The sequence below is a fragment of the Acipenser ruthenus genome, chromosome 46 (assembly GCF_902713425.1).
Source record: "Acipenser ruthenus chromosome 46, fAciRut3.2 maternal haplotype, whole genome shotgun sequence".
NCBI lineage: Eukaryota > Metazoa > Chordata > Actinopteri > Acipenseriformes > Acipenseridae > Acipenser > Acipenser ruthenus.
In genome coordinates, this window is record NC_081234.1 from 8,385,583 (window position 1) to 8,411,233 (window position 25,651).

The 25,651-nt window shown below is 42.6% G+C and overlaps 2 protein-coding genes across 6 annotated transcripts; one reads left to right on the forward strand and one right to left on the reverse strand.

Annotated features, from left to right (window-relative positions):
* Positions 1 to 300: 300 nt before the first annotated feature.
* On the reverse strand, positions 301 to 14,909 carry LOC117397939 (piwi-like protein 2). 2 transcript variants are annotated; one of them, XM_059013664.1, is made up of 23 exons: positions 14,853 to 14,909; positions 13,016 to 13,745; positions 12,373 to 12,472; positions 12,085 to 12,220; positions 11,671 to 11,802; positions 11,083 to 11,193; positions 10,626 to 10,743; positions 9,688 to 9,812; positions 9,342 to 9,422; positions 8,916 to 9,029; positions 8,644 to 8,832; positions 8,082 to 8,166; positions 7,445 to 7,534; positions 6,986 to 7,126; positions 6,469 to 6,582; positions 5,906 to 6,094; positions 5,414 to 5,515; positions 4,924 to 5,040; positions 3,832 to 3,920; positions 2,727 to 2,832; positions 1,984 to 2,237; positions 965 to 1,072; positions 301 to 493 (listed from the first exon to the last, which is right to left on the reverse strand). In XM_059013664.1, exons 2-23 carry the CDS (start codon positions 13,718 to 13,720, stop codon positions 337 to 339), a joined length of 3,363 nt encoding a protein of 1,120 aa, XP_058869647.1. In that variant the 5' UTR covers positions 13,721 to 13,745; positions 14,853 to 14,909; the 3' UTR covers positions 301 to 336. The 2 variants fall into 2 exon arrangements, with proteins under 2 accessions (XP_058869647.1, XP_058869648.1); XM_059013665.1 differs by lacking the exon at positions 7,445 to 7,534.
* Positions 14,910 to 15,697: 788 nt separating this feature from the next.
* LOC131696518 (outer mitochondrial transmembrane helix translocase-like) lies at positions 15,698 to 24,428 on the forward strand. 4 transcript variants are annotated; one of them, XM_059013650.1, is made up of 10 exons: positions 15,698 to 15,818; positions 17,109 to 17,305; positions 17,723 to 17,821; positions 18,462 to 18,582; positions 19,480 to 19,680; positions 20,543 to 20,649; positions 21,285 to 21,374; positions 21,696 to 21,746; positions 22,021 to 22,193; positions 23,175 to 24,428. In XM_059013650.1, exons 2-10 carry the CDS (start codon positions 17,132 to 17,134, stop codon positions 23,299 to 23,301), a joined length of 1,143 nt encoding a protein of 380 aa, XP_058869633.1. In that variant the 5' UTR covers positions 15,698 to 15,818; positions 17,109 to 17,131; the 3' UTR covers positions 23,302 to 24,428. The 4 variants fall into 4 exon arrangements, with proteins under 4 accessions (XP_058869633.1, XP_034768344.2, XP_058869634.1 ...); XM_034912453.2 differs by having other exon boundaries at positions 17,109 to 17,203; XM_059013651.1 differs by lacking the exon at positions 15,698 to 15,818 and adding an exon at positions 15,838 to 15,993.
* The last annotated feature ends 1,223 nt before the right edge of the window (positions 24,429 to 25,651 follow it).

The window sequence follows — 25,651 nt, forward strand, 5'->3', positions numbered from 1 at the left end:
ACTGTATGCTTGTAAACATCTTTAAATACGTTGTACAGGGGTGGCGGTGTCCTGTGTCCCCACCCCCCACCGTTCATTGTCACGATCCTGAACTTTAAGGGTACGTAAACTTTAACATAAAAAAACTGTAGTCAAGCACAAGCTCAGTTGAACTGCTTGTACTACAACATAGTACAGAGGAACAGATCATTTGAACAAAACAAAAAGACAATTCAAAGGCGAATACAAAACATAAATCAAATTGGCTTTACAAACTCTTTTCTCCTTTTTATGTGCTTTAAAGTGCTTGCCCCCCCCCCCCCCAAAATCACAGATAATAATAATACTAATTATAATTCACAGGAAATGCAGCTTGTCGGACAGCTGTATGGCTGGCTCGCTGTGTAGAACCTGCCCGGAGAGGAAGGCCAGTTTGTGTGCGTATTTGCACGGCGCTGGTACTCTGATGGTCCCGGGCCAGTTCCAGTACATGTGGCACATCTTAAAGGTCAGCCTGTAAGAACAAAAAAAAAAAATTACAACATATGTCTCTGCAGCACAAGTGGACCAAATCCTGTGTGAGACGTTTCCTCCGTTTGTGGTTGATGATGATACCTAAACCACCTGTGATTCAAGGTAGGTGTCATGTGCATGCAAAATCCACACATGGTGAGAACATGTCTGAAGCGTGCATTTTGATGACCTAATTTTTCTCCTTACAGAGTATGACCCGGACAAGTAATGCTACTATCATTTTAAAAGCTTGTTTCAAGGGATTTCGAGGTCCAATGGAGCTGGGATGATACTAAAAAACATACAGTAAACTTCTCCTTGTGATCTGCTCACTATTAAGACCACTCTCTGTCAACCGACATCATAAATAAGTTTGGGTAATCGGTCTGAGAAGCATGTGGCCTAAACATTAGTCATATTACTTAAGTTTTAAAAACTCCCGATTAGAAACAAGTCCTCTAAAACGTCTTACCTCTGCAAATGGTCAGGGCTGAGATTGGCGGTATTATAGACGGAGATGTAGTGGGTGGGCAGCCCACAGCCTTGTCGGATATGATGGGCCATCAAATAGAAATCAACCCTGAAAGGGAGATGATGTAACTTTAAAAAGAGGATGGTGAGTAAGTAGATTCAAGAAACTGCACAGAGTCCTTTTCTTCAGTCAGTTGTTAGGTTTATTGAAATATGCAGGGAGTCTGGTCCCAGGTACAGGACACAGAATACTCGTTCTTACAATTGTTGCATGACATTAAATACCCTTCTGCATAGGTGTCTCTCTCCTCCTCTTTCTCTGACACTTAACCAATAGAAAAGGTACAACTCATTATCCTGTTAACATATATTTCATTTTGTGTGAGTGTGTGTATGTGTGTGTGTGTGATCTAGTGTGACGACCTCTGAACTCAGTGCATTCCTCAAACCCCTGGTGCCCCAAAAAGGTCCATACATCTGGTTTTTGTCATCTTCTCTCCGTTTTGCCTTAGACCCTTTAAGTCCAGTAGTATTATCTCTTACTCTCCCTGTGAACCTTTGGGTCCAACGGCAGTCCCTGGGAGCCTTTTAGCTCCTTTATGCTTTGTATTCCCAAAAGTCTTAGAGCCTAGCCCCTCCTGGTCCATAGCACTGTTATCTTGTTAGCTTGCAGTCAATGTTGGACAAGAAGCTTGTAGAAACAAGGTCTCTTATCAATTGTTAGCAGTACATGCAATTTGAACCAAACAGTCTGCTATCTGCAATATTAGTTTCTTTTCAGAAAAGAACACCAGTATAGCTCTGCCAGTCCACATGCGTAGCAAACTGCTAATCAATTCTCAATCCATGTTTTCCAACAGGAGAGATTAAAGAAAAAATAAACCTAGTGCATGAAAACGCAGCAAAACTGGCAGACACAAACCTGTCTATGAAAACCAAATAGATATTCAGTTCATTAAAAACGTCATGCATGAGTCCTCCAGCCTGCGGCACAGCGCACTGTTTATTTAAATCGCTTACCACTCCTTGTTGGTTACAGTGTGATCCAGGATCGTCCCAGGCGGAGGGGTTCCAAATCGGTCTCCACTGCAAGAGTAGAGGGTGGTGCTGATTCTTTTCTGCACCACAATAAACGCCATCTTGGGCTCGTACCGTGGGAAGGTCTCAAAGCACTTGAGCAGCTGCGGAATCTCGAAGTCCTCCACGGCTTTCAGCTGCCCGTCCGACACGCCGTCCCGGTACACCACGATCTTCTCGGGCAGGTTGTGGTTAACCTGACGAGAGCGTCGGAACAAACGATGAACACCCGGCTGTACATAGTAAGGGTCTTGTACTATCAAGGGGATCTGGTGACAGGATGAACCACAAGAGCCGAGGTTGAGGCTGGTTTGAGGGTCAAATTTTGCTTCTTATCTATATTTAATGCAATATAGCCCTGCGATACGGAACTGGGAATGTTTTCGCAGATATTTACGTATTTTAATTCAATAAAAAAGTGGAGATACACGGAGATGGTTGGCTATTCAAATGATTTAAATGGTATCACATTTAAATATTACTGTCATTTTCTTTATACACAAAAACTCCCCTGAACTGTCAGATGTTTAATTTTGCATAACCACGATAACGAACAGCGCCGACAAAAGACTTGCCCTCCGTTTAGAGATCCATATTGAATAAGAAACCCATGGCTTTCGGTAGACCACAGTGGAAATGTAGATTTTGTTTTATTGTTCTGCCAATGGACTCGCTTCAATTCTCACCTCAAAATACTTCTGCAAAGAAGCTAGCAGGCAGATCCTGAACCCGTTGATAATCTCTTCATTAGGCATCTGGAACACCACTCTGGAATACCACCTCGTCAGCGTGCTGGGCATAAAACAGCAAACATGAGTGCAGGAATATTCAAACAAACACGGCTTGAAATGGGCTCAGTGTCAAACATTACCATGTCCGTACTGGTTCATGTAACACAATGTACGAATGACATATCATTCAAAAGAAAACCAATGCATAAATGAGGTCTGAAATAAATAACAAGCCTTGTACAGTACAGAAGAGCATTTCTATCCCGGCCAGACCACAGGGGTCGCTGGTGCGCGGTGAGCCGAGGACACCCGAGGACACCCTGGCCGACCTAACCCTCCCTCCCTCCGGGCGGCGCTCGGCCAATTGTGCACCGCCCCCTGGGAGCTCCGGTCCTCGGTCGCAAAGGAATAGCCTGGACTCGAACCGGCGACGTCCAGACTATAGGGCGCATCCTGCACTCTACGAGAGTGCTTTTACTGGATGCACCACTTGGGAGCCCTTCTATCCTTTCTTTAACGGATCATTTGATGGGGCATTTCGCTCCTGCCCAATATTTTACTGTAATATGGTACATCGTGACCATTTCATTTGTTTTCTGTGATAATGCGGCTAAATATCACTGTGGGTATTTGCATTCAATTTATGAACTTTTACTGATCGGGAACACCAGCTGTTGAGTGCATAGATCACACTTGAATTACAAAGTAAAAAATACTATAGATTCTGAGGCTTGAACTATTCACGTGTTGAAAACTGCATTAAAAAAAAAAGTTTTTTAAAAACACACCTACAACAGTGTGTTTTAACCCTTTAAGGGACAAGGGACACATGACCCACAAATAAAAATGATGCTAACTTTCTTATTTTTGCAATGAGGGGCACGAACCAGGGTTTTAAAACGTACTGACAGGTTGGATCTGGTCATCCAAATGGTCAGTTTCCTCCTCGTGAAGAACATTTCCTTGTGCATCTTAAGGGGTTCAAAGTGGACAGATAACGTTGCCTGGTGTTACATGGGCTTTACAGAACAGCAGCACGTTTTTAATCAAAGAAATGTACCCGTTCAGACTGGCCACAAAACCCATGACCGATCTGTTCCCTCTGCTGGCGTCGTGATGCACGTCGACTCCGATCACCATCAGCTGTTTCTGGGGTCAGAAAAACAAAAACATCCTCGTTACCCGAGCCCTGCAAACTGAATTAAGATAACTGAATTGTACCTTCTCTTTAATGTAAAATCACTAACTTTCATTGATCTACAAACTGGGCTTTTGCTTGGCATGCAGGCAAAGCATTGCGAGGCAGAGGGGTGTGTGTATTTGTATACATATCTTACATTTTCACTTGTTCGTTTGCTTTTAAGCAAACCCAGACAAAGAAATTGAAGTTTAGCGCAGTGGCGCACTTATTAGTCACAAAACAAAGATAAATAAAACTGAACTCCCACATGGAGTATCAAACTATAATTTGCTTTCTTCAATGAACTATAACTGGATGGCTATGCCGTTTACCGCCACGCCCCGACTGACAGCCTCTTGCCTTCAGTACAAGCATTTGGTTCCTGTTATGTAGCTCCCTGCTAATTACAGGCAGGTGACTTATTAAATTAAATCAAATATTTACACCCACATTTACCTGGCAGGGACAGAAATTAACCCTATCCCTGCCAACCACCAACACATTTTTTTTTCACTATACATATATATACAAACATACAGATACACACATACATACATAAAGTGCATTCTATTATTATTATTATTTGTTTATTTAGCAGACGCCTTTATCCAAGGCGACTTACAGAGGTGTGGATAAACTATGCATCAGCTGCAGAGTCACTTACAATTACGTCTCACCCGAAAGATGGAGCACAAGGAGGTGAAGTGACTTGCTCAGGGTCACACAATGAGTCAGTGGCTGAGGTGGGATTTGAACCGAGGACCTTCTGGTTACAAGCCCTTTTCTTTAACCACTGGACCACACAGCCTCCTATTCTTGATCCACAAACAATAAACATGAAAATATTCTGCTATATTCTGCTATACTTCAGTGTTTCGTTCTACATGCAGTTGTAAAGCCAGAGCTGGGTAGTATCTGAGGGGTATTGCGAGGTACACAGTACTGTGGTATTCCACATTTACTGATACTTACCAAAGGAATGTTTACACTCCAGAGCTCACCCCCCAGCTTTGCATTTATCTGTAACAGGATCTTTTGGGCGATGCTCCTGAGCTTTTGAGGCTGCGAGATGGTCCTGACATTTATGGCCTACATCAACACAGACAGAAAGAAGGTCACCAGAATAAAACAGAGCTAGACACCATTCAGATAATGGAACATTGTTTGGAAATATGAAGGCCTGTGTGCAATAGGACCCATTGTTCAATGGTGATTAGGCTTGTTCACACAGTACTTTAAAAAAAAAAAAGTGTTGCCAAAACTCTAACAAAAAACATAACATGCATTATAAAATAGATACATAGATAGGAAACTTAACGTGGTACAGTTATGCATGCAGCGACTGAAGGGGATATATTTGCATTGTTCGGTCACAGAAAGGAATTTGTCTACAAGTTTATGGTAGCAACAGAAACATCCTGTAGGGACTGAGACCTGAAACTTTTAAAATAAACCACATCACCTGAGAAGGCACTGGAGACTGAACACTGCATAGCTTTTTAATGGCACCGTACAGGTCATCCCTATTGCCCGTGATAATACACACAACCAGCTGCACATTCGGCTAGAGAGGAAAAAAAGAAAAATCAAACAAGCACGTATTATAAATTACATACCGCTTTGCAGTTTTCCATATACTTAAGAAAAAACGGAAAACAATTTGACATTTGGAAATCTAACAGGAAATACTCAACTACTATTATGGCTTCCGGTAGACTTTTGTGATTTCATTTTGTAGCTTCTTCGATTAAATAAAATATCTAAATTATGCTCATATAGCTTATGTCTCAATCCTAAAATTCTAGGCGATGCTAAACTTTTGTCCATAGCTGTACTTTCTCTCTGCGACTTTGGCACAATCTTTACTGCATTAGCATGTCTATAAACTGCATTTGCACACGTGGGAGCCCTACAGTGGGATACAGGGGGGACCCTCCTGTGTTTTTTGTATTACCTCGCTGGTGAGCTGCGAGTGGATGCTCTTCACGTAGGTCTCGGTGCGGTCATCCCGTAGCTCCACGCGGATTGGCCGGTCAAGCCTCAAGCCCATCGGCCCGGACACTTTCCCGAAGGTGGCCACCAGCTCCTCAGCCTGCTCTGAGCAGCGCCGTGGGTAGAAGATGGCCCAGCAGTTCAGAGGGATCTGGGTTGTGAGACATAACCAAAGTATCGCCCCCCCCCCCCCCCCCCCAACAATTTCAATGTTGCAAAACTAGCAACACACAAATCAAAGCAATAATTTAACTGCTTCCGCCTTTCATTTTTACATTCTTTATATTAATATTAGGGGATAAACTCTGCAATGACATTGCAAAATGTAAAATGCCTTTTTCTAGCACGGACATCTCTGTCCATTAAAACAGCTTTTGTATACCCAAAGCTAGAGGGAAGGCGTCAGCAGGGCCAATTGAATAATTAAGGAACTGGCTGGAACAAAGTCCTGCAATGGAATAGTCTGCATCAAACTCAACATCTGAAGTCGTACTCATGACTGTGCGTTTTTAAAATAATACTTACACAGCTAATAGATGCATCCCTCACAACTTCCCTGGACCACTGGACATCAGCAGAGGTCACGAACGAAGCAGACTGCAAGCTAATCGTCTCAAGCGGAAGGGTCCTTCCTTCACACTGTATCCAAATAGAAAGAGAGCTGGCATGCAAGTATTTTTTTTTTTATAGTACCTACAGTAAAGAGACTGTTAAGAAATATTCGCAGGAAAAATAAAATAGCCCAGGACCCTAAAAGCACACTAACAACTTGACCAAAGTGCTTCAACAATGCCACCTGCTGGACAGCACATAATATGTCCAAGCGCAACTGCAAATGTGTTATTTATTTATTTATTTATTTATTTATTTAAATGTTACATTTACTCAGTTTATTGAATGAATCTATTTTTTCCTCAGATGCTTTTGAGGCTTTGCAAAGAGCTCCCTGCATTCCACACTGTGTTGATGGTTGTGTGCACGATCTTGAGTGGACATGCCAACCTCAGCTAAGTACCCAAAACAAACAGCACTGCTGACTGACCAGCAGGATCTCGGAGCCGATGACCAGACCCCAGCGGCCGAGCTCAGTCAAGGCATCTTCGCTGGTGTTGATGTTTTTCAGGAGCTGTTTCAATGAGTTTGTGTGCTGTTCCCCGCTCACATTGATATGCATGGTCAAATCCTAAAAGGGCAAAAAAAACATCAAAACATTCTGCTGTACTTCACTGTTTCATTTCATACACAGGGGGGAAAGCAGGAAATCGGTAGTATTGAGAGGATTAAATGCAAAATTGTACTTCCGGTGTGCATTTCAATGTCTGGGATTGCATTTTTTAATTATGGCCCCGCTATATTTATAGCACCTTATAAGAAGCAACCAAACAAAACTAAAACTAAGATAAAAATATCGGTTATAGCAGCATGACAGACACTGCAGTGTTTCCAGGGCTTCTGCTTCAATGAGCCATGCTTTAGCCCTGTTCAATCCCAGCTGACTTGCCTTCATGGCTCGGAAATCCTTCCTCATCTTGTCTGGGATCCCCGTCATGAAGGACAGCTCTGGAAGCAACAGGATCTCGCCAGTCAGAACCTGTGAATTCACAATGCACAGCGCAACATCTACACCTCATATCCATGAGCACGGACTGACCGCCAATCCCAGCTGATCCGGGTCGTCCCGTACCCCTCCTGAACCCCCACTGACAGTCTACCCGAACTGAATTTCCATGCAATGCGAGTTTGACGGATGTTGGCGGTTACAAAACGCTATTGCTTTGCTTCCGACAATCCGAACAATTCTTTTGAGCTTTGTTACTACAAAAAAATACGAGAATATTGAAGCACGGCGAAACCTGCTCACCCCGGGTGTGGATTTAATGTTTACACCCCCTTGTCGCTTGATTGGTCAGTGTTGTGACGTACTTCCACCCATCCCGCTTTGGGAAAGGGTCCGAAAAAAATCAGGGGCAGCTCGGACTGGCAGCCAATGCGGGTCGTCTAAATGAACATGGAAACGCAGTATCTGGGGCAGCAGGGTTTTCAACCCAGGATGAATGATGCATGGAAACAAGGTTTTAGTTGTCACTATTTTTTTGACTGTATCGCAGTGATCAATTATAATTATAAAAAAAATGTACCTTTCCTCCTGGTCTCAATCTCTCTTTAGGGCGATGGACAAGAAGAGGCTGATCCAGTTCCTTGATGATAATCCCATAGTTTTTGCTGAGAAACAAAAAAAAAATCATTACACACACTACTCATATTTTAAGAGGGCTCTGATACTCTCTGAGTTAAAAGAACTGTTCCAAATGACCTCACCTTGCTAAGCAGATGCAGAAATGACCTAAAGAAATATTCTCCGAATTCTGCTGTTTAATTTAGGTTTAACGTATTTTCCATACAGTGCCCCTATAAACAAAAACTATCTGAACATAATTCAGATATTTTACTTAACATCATGTAATCAAAATGATACCGTAAAAGCCTACCGGAAGCCAGAACAGTAGTATAGTATTTCATGTTGGATTTCGAAATGTCACATTTTTCCTTTTTTGTCAGCTTTTAAATGGAAAACTACAAAGCGACATGTAACTCAATATGTTAACGTAACATTATTCAGCAGGTTTCATTACAGCAATTGTTCATTCTATAGGATGATGCAAATCTTTTGGCCATAGCTGTAACTTGTGCCTCTGAGACCTGTAATAGTCAATGAAGGTGGTCTCAGATCCATCGGCCATGGTGAACTTGTCCTTCGGAGACTTAGTCCAGTCGATGTCATCCACGCGGTAGGTGCGGTTATTGTAGTGGGTGATGACGATACTACCAATCAGCTCCTTGGTGCATTCATCTTGAAAACTCTCCCTGCTCTGCTGGTAAATAACATTCCTGAAATACGAGTAAGAAACAGTTAGATGCACGAAAAAACTTCTCAATGGCTGGACTAATAAACCCCCACGGCAGGCACTCACATGACATCCAGCACAGAGTCGTTTCGGAGCACTTTGTGGGAAACGTCGACAGTCAGGAAGAGGCCGCCGTCTGTGCGCTTGATACAGGAGGAGTAGCCAGGCCACACCTGCAACCTTAAACATAAGCATTACCCCAGCAGCCAATGAGCATGCTGAAGAGATACCAACAAACTGCACTGGGAGACCCAGGGGCTCCTCCATCTGGACTGTAACATATACAGGTTATATAGTGTAGACTAGGTCAGACACAAAAAAAGTACAGTTTGAGGATTTGCATTATTATTTTTAAAACTAATTAAAAAAAACACTGACATCACAAATCTGTGTAGTAAGGACTGCAGAGTGCTGCTGACAGTTTTTCAAATCCCCCCTCAAACTTTTTACTGCACGAAAGGTTGAACGCTCTGGATGCAAACGCACTCTTACCTGTGCTTTCCGAGGACCACAGCACTATTGGGGTCGTAGTGATTTCGTCCAACAAGTTTCAAACCCAAGATCTTCATGACCCTGACAAACCAAGCACTTGCGATTATTTCAAGAGGTCTCTGTCCTTTTATTTGCAGCATTCCTCGAGCAAGATCCTGAGTTGTTCCTTTTCAAGTTTTACATTATTATTTTTTTCTTACATGCAGTATAAAAGTAGGGTATAAATTATCAAGGGGGGTGAGGGGTCACAAAAACAAACACACTGAACACAAACATTAGAACCCAAAAACAAAGCATGGGACACAACAAGAGCAGGTATAACTGACGTTACTTTGAACAGTCTGACCTTCTCAGCACCACGTTGTAGAAGGGGATGCACAGGTCTGAGTTGGGCTCCAGGATTTTAGTCATCTGGATCTTGATATCAATCTCAGCGGCATCTGTTTTCCTCTCACTTTTCAGGTTCACAACCTGGAATAGAAAAGCAGGATACACCAGCCGAATGTACCAGTGTAAATGCACCGGACCCCCTGACTGATTCATCTAATATTCTGAGATTTTGCAGTTTATTAATATTTTATCACCTTTTGTAATACCAGGGGCTAGTTTTACAAAGCACCTCAAGCACATACTGCAATGGCCAAAAGTTTTGCATCACCCTATAGAATTAACTCATTTTGCTTCATAAAGTTGAATGAAACCTGCTGAATAATGCTAGTTTAAGATATTGAATTGCACACCGCTTTGTAGTTTTCCCATATACTTAATGAAAAACTGACAAATTGAAAAATTTGACATTTCGAAATCATGAAATATTGTACTACAATTATGGCTTCTGGTAGACTTTTGCGATATCATTTTGTAGTTCCTTTGATTACAAGATGTTAAAGAAAATAGCTCAATTATGTTCATTTAGTTTAATTTTTTCAAATTATGTCTTCATTCTAAAATTCTAGGGCATGCAAAACTTTTGGCCATAGCTGTAGTTGCCAGCAAACATATCTTTGCAGATTTTCTTTCCACTTGAGTCACAGGACAGAAAAGAGTTTTACTCAGCCAGTCTAAATGATTGTAATATAAATTTTCCTTTTTATTCAGTTTATTTTCCTCTGTAGAATTAAATTGGCATTAGCGGACTGTTATCTAGAAGCGGTTTGTCAAACTGCGCCCCCTAGCGTATCTCCATTAAAAAATCAATTTCACGGCAGAAGAAAAGCTTTTTTGAATGCTGAAGTTTAAAGGGCTCCCAGTACAGCCCACATGAGCACAACTGGCTTTGCGGACCTCTTCCAGTTTGACGGGGAGGTACAGAATTGATCCGTCGAAGGCTGTGACTTCTCCGGTGAGAGAACGATGTTCCTTCATCATACCAAAGCGCATGCTTCTGCACTCCACGTTAGGGCTGGACAAAACAGACCAGAAAAATATTCATCAGTTTCACATCCACATAAAAGCGTGGCCAGACAGCCATGCCTGCATCACACTCTCCTCTTCTGCATGCATTACATTCTGAATCAAAGTCTCTGTTTAGCAATATGCAGTTCATCCATTACGAACACTAAATCACAGGATCTACTGTAGTACAAAACAATAAACTAAGGGATATAAATTAGGTCTTTGCCGCGTGATACTTATTGGGTATTGCCACAACCACGCATGCTTTTAAGAAGGTAGGTCAACAACTTCAGCAAAATTTCACAGGGGTGGAACAGCAAAGAGTTTTCAATCAATGGAAACACACCTGAAGGTAACGTGGTACTGGTAGACAGCCTCGTTTTTACAGCGGATTGTGATGTAATTGGATCCCACAGTCAACGGATTACCCTTCAAACCTTTCTTCTGCAGTGGCTCGCTACGAAACACACACAAAAGGCAAACAAATACATTTGTTTTAACTCCCAATCATGTACAGCTGTGGCCAAAAGTTTTGCATCACCTATAATTTTAGGACTGAGACATAATAATAACACAAAAAAAACCTATTATGAACATAATTTAGATATTTTATTTAACATCATGTAATCAAAGAAACTACAAAATTATATTGCAAAAGTCTACCGGAAGCCATAATAATAGTACAGTATATTTCATGTTATATTTCGAAAAATTTCACATTTTTCAATTTGTCAGTTTTTTCGTTAAGTATATGAGAAAACTACAAAGCGGTGTGTAATTCAATACGTTAACGTAACATTAATCAGCAGGTTTCATTCGACTTTATGAAGTAAAATGATTTCATTCTGTAGGGTGACGCAAAACTTTTGGCCATGGCTGTATATATATATATATATGTATTATAGTTGACCTCTTAAAGATGAGAACAACTTACTGCGGCTGTTCTCTCTGAACGCCCCCCGGTTTCACAGCTGGGGGTAGTGGGGAGGGCTTTGGGGGCCCCTCAATGATAGTCGCTCTCCCCACACCTGTCACCTGTGGGGCTGGCTCCCCACGCCCAAGGAAACTGCAAACAGAAAACAAACGCCACGTGATCACCGACAGCACGACACACTCCTCACACACAGTGCTCTTTTTTCATTCATTTATGCAAAATGCTTTCGAAGTTTTAGCGATTCCTTTTTGATGCTCGTAAAAATGTGGTTCTATTTATCCATGGAGCAGGGATAACACAAAAGCACGTCAAATCTGCCATGGTAGGACAAACCCTTTTGGTTACCCAAGCACATCCAATCGTTACCCTCTATTTTCTAGACTAGCTACAGTGTTGCTTCCCAGGCTACCATACCTGCTGCGTCCCACTGCCTCCTTCCCCACACTGGCGTCCCCTGCCGGCCCCCTGTCTGTGACAGGTCTCTGTGGAATGTGAGGTTTGGGCTCTGCTCCAACATCTGCAAAGGCACCTCTCCCCATGGGGGCCCCAACTGCAGAGGGGCAAGAGAAACACAGGTTAAAGAGTTTGATAGGCTCCCAATAGCAGTCACAAAACCCACAAACCCCCTGCTAAAACACACAAAGGTATTTTAAATATGAAGGGTAATCATTAATCACCCTTCAATTTTTAGACTGTACTTACCTATTGGTTCTGCACCACGACCCCAAGCCTTTGCTGCAGGCTCTACCCCCATTCCCCTGAACATCGACACCAGTGAAGGGGCTGAGGAGGGACGTTCCACCTGAAAAAACAAGGGAGCAATGAGAGATTCCCTTGCGTTCACATTGGACTTGGGTCACAGCTGGCAGTGTGGCTCGAGTCTGGTGGTCTCAGCCTAAGCTTGCAGCGGGTATTACTCCCCATTAAAACCACAACATCATTTGGCAGTTTGTCATTGTCCCTCACCTTTCACAAGCGCCAAGAGGCAGTTTGATCAACCTATCCCTTATAAAAGCTTACCAGTGTGTTTCTGTACATTTTACCATGTTTCTGTCATGGTTATAATCTGCACTGCCCACAGTTACCCTGGTTTGCTGTGTTTATCGATATGCTTTACCATCCCTCGCTGTGCTTTACAATGCTTTCGCTGTGCTTTACTACATTTTGCTGCGCTTTTACTGTGGGGAAACCTTTATTCAGTATACCCTGCTGGAATAAACCACAGCTGTATTTAAAAAACAAAACAAAAACGTAGGCATTGTACAGACCTGGGGATTCCCCTCTGAATTAGTTCAACCACTTTTTTTTTTTTTTGTAATCCCTCGATTAAAGAGAATTTACTTACCTGCCTCACAGGGGCTGGCACACCCCTTCCCACCTGTACGCTCGGCACAGCCTCCTCAAGCGATGGCAGACCTCGAGCACGGCCAATGACCGGGTCTTCAAGCAGCGCCAGCCCCCTGGCACGCCTCGTACCAGGGTCTTCAAGCAGTGCCAGCCCCCTGGCACGTCCTGTACCAGGGTCTTCAAGCAGTGCCAGCCCCCTGGCACGTCCTGTACCAGGGTCTTCAAGCAGTGCCAGCCCCCTGGCACGTCCTGTACCAGGGTCTTCAAGCAGTGCCAGCCCCCTGGCACGCCTCGTACCAGGGTCTTCAAGCAGCGGCAGCCCCCTGGCACGTCCTGTACCAGGGTCTTCAAGCAGTGCCAGCCCTCTGGCACGCCCCGCACCAGGGTCTTCAAGCAGCGGCAGCCCCCTGGTACGCCCCACACCAGGGTCTTCAAGCAGCGCCAGCCCCCTGGCACGCCCCACACCAGGGTCTTCGTGTATTTGCAGCCCCCGCGCACACCCAACGCTTTGATCTTCAGCAGCCAGCTGTAGCCCCCAGGATCGCCCAACGCCTGGGCTCTCGGGCTGCTGTAGCCCCCTGGACCGTCCGATTGAGACAGACCGTCCGGGCGCAGCATCTTTTAGCCCGGGAGCCTGCTGCTGCGTACCAGTCTTTCTAGCCGCAATGGGGAACCCTCTAAACCTTGTCTTGTCAGGATCCATTTTACTCACTCACAAAAGGGAAAGTCTGAGAAGAGAAATGAGAAAGATGTCAATGATTGAAAAATACATAGAACTGTGTCGGGTGGGTGGGAGGTGGAAGATGTTAAATGTAGCTTGCTTCTCTCTTAGTGTAATGTGTAGTGGATGTGTTCACCCAAACATATCATTTTGCAAGGATTACATTTAGCAAGGGCCAAGCCTTATCCTGGTTCTAATTACCAATGCTTCCCCCACCTCAGCAATATTGTATTAGCCTGTTATGTGAATAATAATATCGATGAAGAGAGAACTGCACACTCAATTGGGCTTCAAAATATTTTTAATTCATAAAAAACACCAACGTTTCGACACAGAAGTGCCTTCGTAATAACTACCACGGGTTCAAGTGTAAAAAAATAAATAAATAAACTTATGTTCATGCTACAAGCGTGCAACCACTTGGAAAACCGAACTCAATTTTTAATATCGCTACATAATAGACAGCACTTTTTTTGTTTGTTTTCCAAACCGCTAAAATCAAAACATTTAAATAACGCAAAAGCATCGGCAGATAAGTAATAGTAAACAATCAGAGATGTTCAACTTTAAATACGTTATCAGTTTGGTAACACTGTAGCCTGTTTTCAAAATATCCTTATGTACCTATTTTTTAATAACCCACACAAGAAAAATATGAAGATTGCTGGATCCACATATCAAATAAAAGCGATTTGCCTGGGCACACCCTCGTGTCAAAAACAGGCATTTTTTAATTCCGGATTTGTGTAACACAACATAACATTTTAGCGATGCACCTTTGAGTTTTAAGCTTAAAATTCTCGTAACGTAATTGCAATACTCTTGGTTGCATTTATTTGTTTTTTCAAGGTCACGACTTATTCTGGACTGAGGAAACATCCGTATATTATACTTAATAGTATACTGTAACGTTAAGCTCAAACAAATATATTCGGATTAAATAGAAGAAAAAAAAAACACACGTAACTGCACGCATGTCTAAAAATTCAAAAAGTTTCCTTACTAATTATCTTTAAATATACGGTACTTTATGTCAAACTGTTACTGTAGCACTTATAAAACTTGATAATGGTAATTATGCTAGTTGTAAAAAATAAAACACTACGTTTCTTACTGTTTAACTACTAGAAACTTCACCCGCTTCCTTCGACAACCTCGTTTTAACTGATAACTCCCGCTCTGTCGATTCTACTTTTATACACAATTTAAGACCCCTCCCCTTGTCGCCTATTGGATAATCGCAGCAATTTTTTTGTCGTTATTGCAAGCGGCAAATCTTTAATGGCTAGCCGTGACATCAATCAAAGTACAGTACATTTCAAACCACGAAAAACTCAGAAAAACTCCGTACAAATTTGAATATTACATGATGTTTTTGGGGGTTTTTTTTTGTAAAGGTTGGTAATTGCATTTAGGCAAAAGCCCCGGGAATGTTTATATTAATTCTAACATAACATGGAGCATACTTGCTGTAGAAAATACTGTATACACCATTAGACAATAAATTATCTGTTTTTTGTGTCTTTTTTTTTTCAAACTGGTGCATTCGGTCTCTCAGCGTCGAATTAGATTCGTATCGTCACGTCTGGTAATGCATCTGCCCACGTGCCTCTGGCAAGCAATGCAAGTTTGGTTTCTAAATAAATGCAATGTGAACATAATGATGGCAGAGTACGCTTCAGTGCCACAATTTAAATCTACAAACTTGTATTCTGTGAACTTTAACATGGTTTATTAAATTAAATTAAACAAAGTGTATGACGAGGAAGCACCTGCCAACCGAGAATACACCCGCAACAGGGAGATACAGCTGTTACAGATTACCACAGAATGGCAGGATACCTTTTTTTTAAGAGGTGGCCCTTTGCAAAAAAACCAAACTAACAAAAAAAAAAAAGTGAGGTACAGCCCATTCCCACGCAAGTGTGCGCCACATGTGGTAGGTGTTTCTTAAGACACTTTTTCGTGTTGTTTTGAATAGTGCGCCTTGCAAGTAGGAACTGATGCGGTGGGTAGTCTTTGTTGTACCCCCGGGGCTTTATGTCAAGTAGCACAGAGGATGCTGCAGAAGATGTCACCAGTAGGTGCATTTTAATTCCATGGCTTGTTATTGTTGTTAAAAAAAAAATACTGCTCAAATATCGCACTGTTGTTCAGTTTGACACGTGTGTTTTCATCGACTGAACAGCGTTCGTGAAAACAGAGGGTTGCATCCAATTCGATCTGAGTCGTATGTTTGTTTTTATTTATTTATGGTATGTATTTTTACATTGTATAGTACATTGTTTTGAGCGAAGCGTCAGTAATATCGTATGATGTCATTCCCTATTTCTGCATACTACACCGACTGGGTTAAAACAGGGGTTAAAAAAATGCATTGACCAGGAAAGAGTGATCATTTGTAGTTTTATTTTTACACGGTTGCGTTTTCAGCTGATTTTAATTAGGTTTCATATACACCTAACAACAATACCTTAATAAAAGGTGTAAAAACGCTACCCGTGTATGTTCTTATCAACGTAAATGAAATTCTACATGGGTAAAAAAAAAAAAAAAAACGATTTAACGTTGAATCCGTCCTTCGCGCGATATGTGCAGCGACGTGTGCAAATTAAAATCGCTGTCATTCGCACCTGACGACCGTGCAACCCACACTGTGTGCCTCTTCTTTGTAAAGAATTGTAGTACAATTTGCAAAAGACTGAACGAGATGGATTAACGAAATTGCATTTTTTTTTTGTCACCAGAAAACCTCTAAAGAAAAGTATGTATTGTAATAAAACCTGTTTTATTTTTAATGTTTTTATGATTGGTTTAAGTGTTTGTGGCGAGTGTGATCTGATCAAGCCCTAAACCTCAAGTCAATACATTAACCTTGCGTTGCTTTTTGATTTAAAAGCATTATACAAATACATTATTTTAATGATTCATGCATTAAAGAAAAAACTATTTGTTTTTGCATATCTTTTCATATCTTTCTATAACTCCTGGTCAGAGCTGGCAGTTTGCTGGGATTTTATATACCAGTTAATAAATATTTATTTCAATTCCCAACTCTTAACTGGTGAGCATCTTGCCAACAGTGGCTGAAATTTTCAGCAGGGAAAAGACTTCCGTGCTGCTTTTGTGCAACCCCAGAGATCACAACATTAAGACACAGCAAATTGTATTCCAGGGATGGAAATAAGAATTCTATTGCATGGGAGTTTCACCCATTCCTCCAGGTTTTACTACAAGCTTGATTAGCCACAGCGTATAGGTAACAAGCTCAGGTGTGTCTTACTGAACTCCTAGTAAAACCAGGAGTGGATCAGACTGCTATGCAATGGGAGTCTTATTCCCGTCCCTGTTGTTGTCTCGTTTCTGGCAGGTGTGTAAGCGATAGCGGAGGGAATGCTGCTGAAGGAGATTCCCCGGGATGCTCTTGTGCGACCTTTGACCCGGAACGAGGTGGTAGGCTTGGTGGTGCGTCTGACCATATTTGGGGCGGCGACCTACTTCAGCATCAAATGGGTGGTGGACGCCCTGGATCCCACGCGGCAGCAGAAGCTGCAGGCCAAAAAGAGGGTAGGGGTATCTCTCCTGTGGGGCAACTACGGGGGCATTCCTTGGTAGAGCAGTGGTAGAGTTCTGCTTCATCACTACATTGTCCTCTACCAGCCTCTTCCAGGATTGGTAGAGTTCAAGCACAAAACCCAATTCTTCTTACCATCCCTTTAGTGAACCTCAGTCAGACAGACCCCTGGGAGAAAGAGTAGTGGTCTGCCGATAGTGGCAAAGGTATACACCCTATATAAGGGCAATTAGACCAGTGGGTCTCAGACTAGGTGTATTGCAAGGCATCCAATAAAAATAATAGTCCTCTATATTTAGGGTAGAAACAGATGTGAGGAGCCTCTGTGTGCATGCGTGGGTGGGTGGTTTAGAAGGCATCTTGTCTTCTGCAGCCCCACCTCCTTTTCTAAGATCCTTTGTTGGGTGCAGGCAGAGCAGCTGATGAAGCAGATCGGGGTGCAGGGACTCAAGCTGACGGAGTACGAGATGAACATCGCGTCCCACCTGGTGGACCCCCGGAGCATGAAGGTGGGTCACAAACAAAGCCTGTCGACACCGTCAACGGGATCAGAACCCAGCAAGCCCACGCGCTTGAAATGTCTGGTCCGGTTTCACTTTAAAAGCTGATTTGATCAACCTACACCTCGCCGGGCTAAGTCAGAGCTTGATTTATTTTTTGATTGTATAGCAGTTTACAGCAATAGGGGAATCACCCTGGATTGCATCAAACACCTGTCCCTGGCTTTAATGCCAGTACAATTTAGTGCTTGATGCAATGCAGGGGGGATTCTCATGCTATAAAATGCTGAATCCAGCTTTGGTTTGCCTCAGTGGAGAATAGGCCAGTCAAATCAACCCATTTAGTGTTTGTAAAAGGTAATGTGATTTGGGAGGCTTTTGCTGAGCCCAGTTTGAACCCAGCCCTACAGAGGTGAAAGTTAGGAGAAGCTATTTAATGACCTCGCTGCCCCCATGCAAGAGAGATCTATTCGCAAGAAGCACTAAATGAAACGGTTGCTAAAATGTTCGTCTGCAGCAAACAAACACAAAATATTTTGGGAAAACGGCAGGCCAGACTAACATTTGCTTCTGACTTCTTCAGAGTTGCGGTTGAATTTCGGATTGATTTTGGCTCTCCCTGGTTCACCTCTTCCTTTTGCTGTTACAGGTGACCTGGAGGGATATTGCCGGGTTGGATGATGTCATCATGGAGCTCCAGGACACGGTCATTCTGCCCTTTCAGAAAAGACATCTGTTCCAGGGATCTAGACTCTTCCAGCCACCCAAAGGTAATGCTGCCATCATCAGGGCTGTCCAATCCCAGTCCTGGAGGGTCATTCCATGCCCGGTTTAACATCGTTAACTACTTCTGGGTCTGGATAGAGGTTTAATTGGTTAAAACAATTTAGAACAAAGACCAGGACTAGAAGGGCCACTGCTGAGTTCAATAGCTGTTGGATCACAGGTCATGTTAACTCATTTAAGTAAATCCTTTTGGGTTTTTTTTGTAATCATTTTGAGACAATTGCTAAATTGTATTTCATTGCTCAAACTGCAAGGGCTGGTTTTACAGCCCCGATTAGCACAAAGCTTGGACTGCCTAGTGCTATTTTAGTAGTCCAATATTAGTGCTAATCGAGGGCTGTGAAACCAGTCGCAAAGAGCTGTTTTAATTGTTCAGGTACCTGAGTAAACTCTTGCGTCCAATGCAACAGGCATGCCACCTTGAGTCCAGAACCAAGACACTGAATAAGAGGTCAGTGGTATTCTGAACCAAACAAATTGCGTTTGCACCCAATAAATAAAATCTATTGATATTTTTCAGTTGTGAACAATGTACTTTGTATTATTTGGAACAAAGCTGTCCGTTCCACTTGAGAGAATTCTAATTCAGGTGATACTCGTTCAAAATAACAATTAGCTTTAAATGATCGCCAGCCTCTTCTTACCAGCCAGACCACGTTTTATATTAACAGTTTAATTAACCTTAAGGAGAAAGGAGAAATTGACTGCAGCGTGTGTTCAGCTGACTTGGATAATCAATCAACGTGATATAACAAATGGTCTCCTGGGATTTACTTTTGATTGCTATCGAGTTTTTTTTATAACACGAGTGATAAGCAGTCGTGTGGTTTTTAAATGGCGGCGAGGTCTGTGTTTGTTTATTTCCTGTGTTTCTTGTGCAGGGGTGCTGCTGTACGGCCCCCCAGGCTGTGGAAAGACTCTGATTGGGAAAGCCACTGCCAAGGCCTCTGGGTGTCGCTTTATAAACCTGCAGCCCTCCATCCTCACCGACAAGTGGTACGGAGAGTCCCAGAAACTCACCGCGGCCGTCTTCTCCCTGGCTGTCAAGATCCAGCCTTGCATCATCTTCATCGATGAAATAGGTGCGTCTCCATGGCAGAGAAACCGCTCGGCTTAAACGCAGAGCTGCAAACTAACGCTGTGTTTATAACATACAGCGATTCATGGCCAAGCAATCATTGAGAATTTAACAAAGCTCCTTTTATTTGATTCCAGTATTCACATATTTAAACGTTATCTTTATGCAAAATAATTCTGCGCTGGTCATTACAGAAGTGAAGGTAGAGCTCCGCTACCTTTCCCTCTGGGAGTGCGGCGGCCACACCTTCAAGATCACAGGGAGGACATGGAGCGCGTATCGGTGTCTCTCCTGTGCTTAATTTATATGCCTTCATGAAGCTGTGAGCTTGGCTTGTTGTCAGCTGGTTCTTGTTAACTTGCTCATTGTTTTCAACAGCAGTAAGCAGAGCAGTAAGCAGGGTGCGTGTTCTTGAGCTCAGCCAAAGTGCACTCCCTTCAGACAGTCAGACTCTCACTTCACATTCACCTCAAATGTCAAACCGCATGTCAAACTGTGATCTCAATATAGTTGTTTTGCTACGCAGGCAAAATCTCTTTTCCTGCTGTCTGCTAAATTCAGTTTTCATTAACAGTGTGAACCCTTTCTTGATTCATCTCTAACTACAATGGGAAGTCACAGCAGTGTGTGATCATCTTTCAACAGTTAGGTGTTTTTTGGGCGGTGATTATAGTGAAACCGTTTGCAAAAAAAAATCCATAACTGTGACTTTTTCGTTCCTCCACCATTATGAAGCTGTTTACACATTTTGAGATGAATACAAGGCTTATACACGTAGTTTACCAGATCACCCCTGCTTTGACATGATTGTTCTGTAGCAGGAAAATTTATTTTTTTTTTTTTTCTTATCTCTTGTTCTGTTCCAGATTCCTTTTTGCGAAACCGCTCCAGTTTGGACCACGAAGCCACTGCTATGATGAAGGCCCAGTTCATGAGCCTGTGGGACGGGCTGGACACTGAGACAGACTGCCAGGTATGGGGGGGGGACGACACAATACAGACATTTATACTAAAATAAAAAATAAAAAAAATTGAAGACATTGAAAAAGACTTCTAGTCGAAACGTTGGCCGTTGAATTGAAGAGACTTTGAATGTTTCTAAATTCAGCACTGCTTGGTGTTTAATAGGTGAGCACACAATGCACTGCACAGCAGGGTTAGAAAACCACAGAGGGGGCTATGCATCCCTATTTTACAGAGTGCCGTCAGCACTGAGTAAAACAGTAGTACTCGCTTGTGGCTCTTTCAGTCCATCACAAACCAGGACCTTGCCTCCTAATTACTTAATTGAACACCTGTTAAACAATTACATACCTGGTATAAAACACTGCTTATTTTCCCTAGTCTGGAACAAGGACCTGGACTGGAATAGATTGCAATGACTATAAGCCACAACACCATTCTGACCTTGGAACACGGAATGCGCCTTGCACAGCTTTGTTCTGCTAACAGCAGCAGCGGTTACCTTATAGAGCAGAGAGTCCCGTAAGGCTGTCCTTCCAGCGGTGATTCTCGGACCAGCAATAGGAAATGGAGACAGGTTGGCTTGCATTGGATTTGCATTACCTTATTTTAATAGATTTCATTTCTTTTTTCCCCTCTCTTCAGGTTATGGTGATGGGAGCTTCAAACAGACCTCAGGATGTGGACCCAGCTATCTTGCGTCGAATGCCGACAACCTTCCAGATCAACTTCCCTGTAAGTCAGAAATCCGGACGCAGACAAAATACGCAGGGAAGTCGAACAAAGTCAGAGTTATTCAGAGCTCAGAGCTGCAATACAGGTAGATGGACGTTCCCAGTAAAGAAAACAAGTGTGTCATTTAAATAGAGTCGCGAATGGGATCTCATTGATTACCTTCTCTGGGTGCATATTTATTTTGTTGAAGTAAGTAACTATAATAACATGGTAAGGTTATGCACCTGTGGACGTAGCTGCTGCTGGTTTACCACTAATCTCAGCCATGGTCGTGATCTATCGATCTGTAATGTTGTTGTTTTTGTTTTTTTTCTTCTACAGACCCAAAAACAAAGACAAGATGTTTTAAAGCTGATTCTGGCAGGTGAAAATGTGAGTATCTCATTGTGGTCTGTCGTTTCACTGCAGTGCAAACGCTGTAATCGCAGTAATTCATTCTTCCTACATCCTGTATATAAAGCCGACGAGGACCTACATCTAAAACGTTTTTTTTGGGGAGGGGGGAACGATTCAAACAAACTGGACTGTCAACAAGCTCTGTTGCTCCGAGGACTAAACTATAAAGATGTACTGAAGCACATTGCTAAAAGGGTCTTGATTGTGCAGGACGTTGCTTTAATCCCCCCCCCCCCCCTGTTTCTTGCAGCTGAGCAACGCCATTAACCTGAAGGAGATCGCTGAGAAGACAGAGGGGTACTCGGGCAGCGATCTGAAGGAGCTGTGTCGCGATGCGGCCATGTACCGCGTGCGGGACTACGTGCGCAAGCAGCAGATGAAGCAGATCACACAGCTGCTGCAGGACAGCGACGACGAGGACAGGTAACGCGCTTTATACCGCTGAGAATACACAGAGCCGCCCAGGACTTCATAGAGAAACACAAATTCTTTCTTCTTACAAATGCGTAACTGAACTGTAGTTGAGCAGTGATACGGTTGCACGGGTGTGCCCAGGTTCAACTCCAATTACATTGTAATTGAGATTAATTACGAATTGCACAATTACAGTTGTAATTGACCACAGGTCTGTGGGGCAGGCTTGCTGTTTCCTAGATCCCCATTTCATTTAATAGGACAGAATGCAATTGTGTGTTAAGTTCCTATTGTCTTAAATGCTACTGATTTTATCTGGCAGGTTATTCCATGCATTGAGAACTCTGTGTAAACTATACGATTATTAGCAGTGTGGAGTAGTGGTTAGGGCTCTGGACTCTTGACCGGAGGGTCGTGGGTTCAATCCCAGGTGGGGGACACTGCTGCTGTACCCTTGAGCAAGGTACTTTACCTAGATTGCTCCAGTAAGTATAATGTGGTATCTTGTAACAATTGTAAGTCGCCCCTGGATAAGGGCGTCTGCTAAGAAATAAATAATAATAATAATAATAATAATAATAATATTAATATTAGCAATAATCAATAATAATAATAATATTGCACTGTGATTCTTGAAATGTATTTTTGTTTACGACTGTAAGTCGCCCTGGATAAGGGGGTCTGCTAAGAAATAAATAAATAAATAATAATAATCAAAACCAGGGCTGTCCAAGTAATGGCTCTCAAGCCATTGTGTATATATATATATATATAAAAATATTGAGCTCTACTGAGTTTGAAAAGGACAATCGGTATAATAGAAGCAAGTCAGAATTGTGTTTTAAACATGGTTAATAAGCAGAACAATACTAAAGTGGATTTGTTGGAGGCTAGGGTTTCCTAGAAAGCCAGAACGGTTGGACAGCTGTGAGGCAGAGCCTCTCCGTATGGATTTGTCACGGCTGGCGTGCTTTTTGTTTTGCTTTGCAGGCCTGTGGATGAAGACAGACTGCGGCCGGTGACCCAGCTGGACCTGCTCTTCGGCTTGGAGAAGATGAAGGAATCCAAGGCAGCCGCCTCCTATCAGATGAGCCTGAGAGATGTCTCTCTGGACTAGCCCTTACCCAGCCACAGGGAAAACACCAGCGCACAAATGAGCCACTGAAACTTTTTTTTTAAATTGAATAATTTATAGCTTTTACGAAGGATACAGGAGTCCGTTATCTAGGAGATTAACTGTGGAGGGTATTAGTACTCTGGGATGACAATAAGACTCCCATTGCATAGCAGTTTGAACCATTCTTGGTTTTATTATAAGTTTAATAATGACACCCCTGAGCTTGTTACCTGTACACTGGGGCTAGTCCAGCACATGTTAAAACCTGGAACGAGTGAAACTGCTATGCAGTGGGAGTCTTAATTCCATCCCTGGTGGTAATCGGAACCGAAAAACTGTTTTGAAGATTTTTTTTTTTTTTTTTTTTTAATGTTTTGAATACATTTGTATTTGTTTGCTGTTCCAGTGAGTTACAATTACTATTGGCTCAGTATCGCGGTCATCTACTGGTTGGATAACGACCGTTCTGTTCAGAAACCTGTTCGGCGATGCAGGGATGGAAATGAGACTCCCATTGCACAGCAGTTTGACCCATTCCTGGTTTTACTATGAGTTAGACACACCCGAGCTTGTTACCTGTACACTGTGGGTAATCAAGCTCTTAGTAAAACCTGGAACGGGTAAAACTGCTATGCAACAGGAGTCGTAATTCCACCCCTGCAGTGTTTAAAGAGCAATCTGATGTGGGTCTAAAATATCATCAGTTATTTAATGTTTTGTCCTTTAGATTTGATGCAGTATTACATACACCCACTCGGGGCAGTGTGTTGCGGGGGGGCAGATTCATGGCTGCAAATGAACTTGCAGGTTAGACATGAGCTCTGTTGGGAGCCACAGGGGTGTTTTAAACTTTTAAAAAAGTCACCAGGATTGTAATGACTGAAACTGAAAAAAATACAATAAGTAATAAGAAGAATGCATTGGGTAAGATCACTGATATTTCACAACTGTTACATTTTTTTCTTGTATCGCACATTCATAGCCACTTAGTGTAGAACGTGTGTGTTTGATCAAGTGAAAAAGCCGTCCTCATGTTTTGACTGTTTATTTATTTTCCATCCTGTCCTGGTAACATACTGTTACCATAGCAATGCAATCCCTGAAAGAATAAATGTAAAGGAACCCCAGTGACTGGTGTGGTGTGATTACCTGCAAAGCAGCCGTCTGACCACAAGGTGTCACTGTAGCTCCATCTGCAGAGAATTTCTTCTCTGGAGGTGTAACACAACTCAAAACATTAGTCAAAACGCATCTCCAAATACTCCAAAACTGTACTTCCACTGTCTTTAAATGACTTATTTTATATGATATTAAATGTATAATATTACATTTCTCTGTATGAGCAAATCCTGAAGCATTATTGGAACCCCTTCTGGCTTTAACATTTGGTTAACATAAATAGTGATTTGACTATGTCTTCCATCGGTAACACAAACTGTTTTGTTTCTTTGTCTGCTCGTCCTGTTCTAACAGACCCTTCTGCTTGGGAAAAGACCTGGTTATTCATGAAGGACATCTTCAAACGCCATCTCAGAGTTCTAAGGGTTTCCTATAGAACTGCAGTTCAAGCCAGGCTGCCCAAGTTATAAGTGCTGTACAGTGCTGCAGAACAGGAGGTGTAGACACAACGGAAGAAGAAAAAGTAATCGATAAACTGATCGCTATTTTAATAATTAGCTACAACGTTGTGGCTTCCTCGTTGGTCAGATAGCATGGTAGAAGTAGCTAGGTGGACTGATGTTGAAGTTTGAAAGATTTACATATAAACGTTCTTAGAACACTGTGACATAGACAGTTCTGAGGTGGAGTTCCAATCCCAAAAGGATGCATTGTATATTTATATACATACATACATATATACATACATACATACATACACACAGTACCAGTCAAAAGTTTGAGTACACTCGCTGGAAACTAGGTTTTTTTCAAACACAAGGCATTCGGTTAACAAGTTTCAGCAGGAAATCACCCGACATGTCTTCCCAGCTCTTCTGCAGCAGTTCCCAGAGATGTAGGGCACTTGTGGGTAGCTTTGCTTTGACTCTTCTGTCCAGTTCATCCCATACAAGTTCTATGGGATTAAGGTCTGGAGACTGGGCAGGCCAGGTCATTAGATTGAGTTGTCCTTCACTTTCCTTCTTCGCCAGATAGTTCTTGCACAACTTTGAGGTGTGTTCAGGTCATTATCTTGCTGAAGAATGAAGGACTGCCCAACTAGCCGTAATCCTGATGGGATGGCATGCCTCTGAAGTATGCTATGATAGCCATGCTGGTTGAGCTTGCCATGGACTTGGTAAAGATCACCAACTCTGTCACCAGCAAAGCAACCCCAGACCACGACACTGCC

Coding starts and splice junctions, on each gene's coding strand:
- LOC117397939 (XM_059013664.1), bottom strand. CDS start 13,720: ATGGATCCTGACAAGACAAGGTTTAGAGGGTTCCCCATTGCGGCTAGA. Junction 1,073..1,983: donor ACTGTAACCAACAAGGAGTG/GTAAGCGATTTA, acceptor TCTCCCTTTCAG/GGTTGATTTCTATTTGATGG. Junction 494..964: donor AGCCCTGACCATTTGCAGAG/GTAAGACGTTTT, acceptor TTGTTCTTACAG/GCTGACCTTTAAGATGTGCC.
- LOC131696518 (XM_059013650.1), top strand. CDS start 17,132: ATGCTGCTGAAGGAGATTCCCCGGGATGCTCTTGTGCGACCTTTGACC. Junction 20,650..21,284: donor ACACTGAGACAGACTGCCAG/GTATGGGGGGGG, acceptor CCCTCTCTTCAG/GTTATGGTGATGGGAGCTTC. Junction 22,194..23,174: donor GACAGCGACGACGAGGACAG/GTAACGCGCTTT, acceptor TTTGCTTTGCAG/GCCTGTGGATGAAGACAGAC.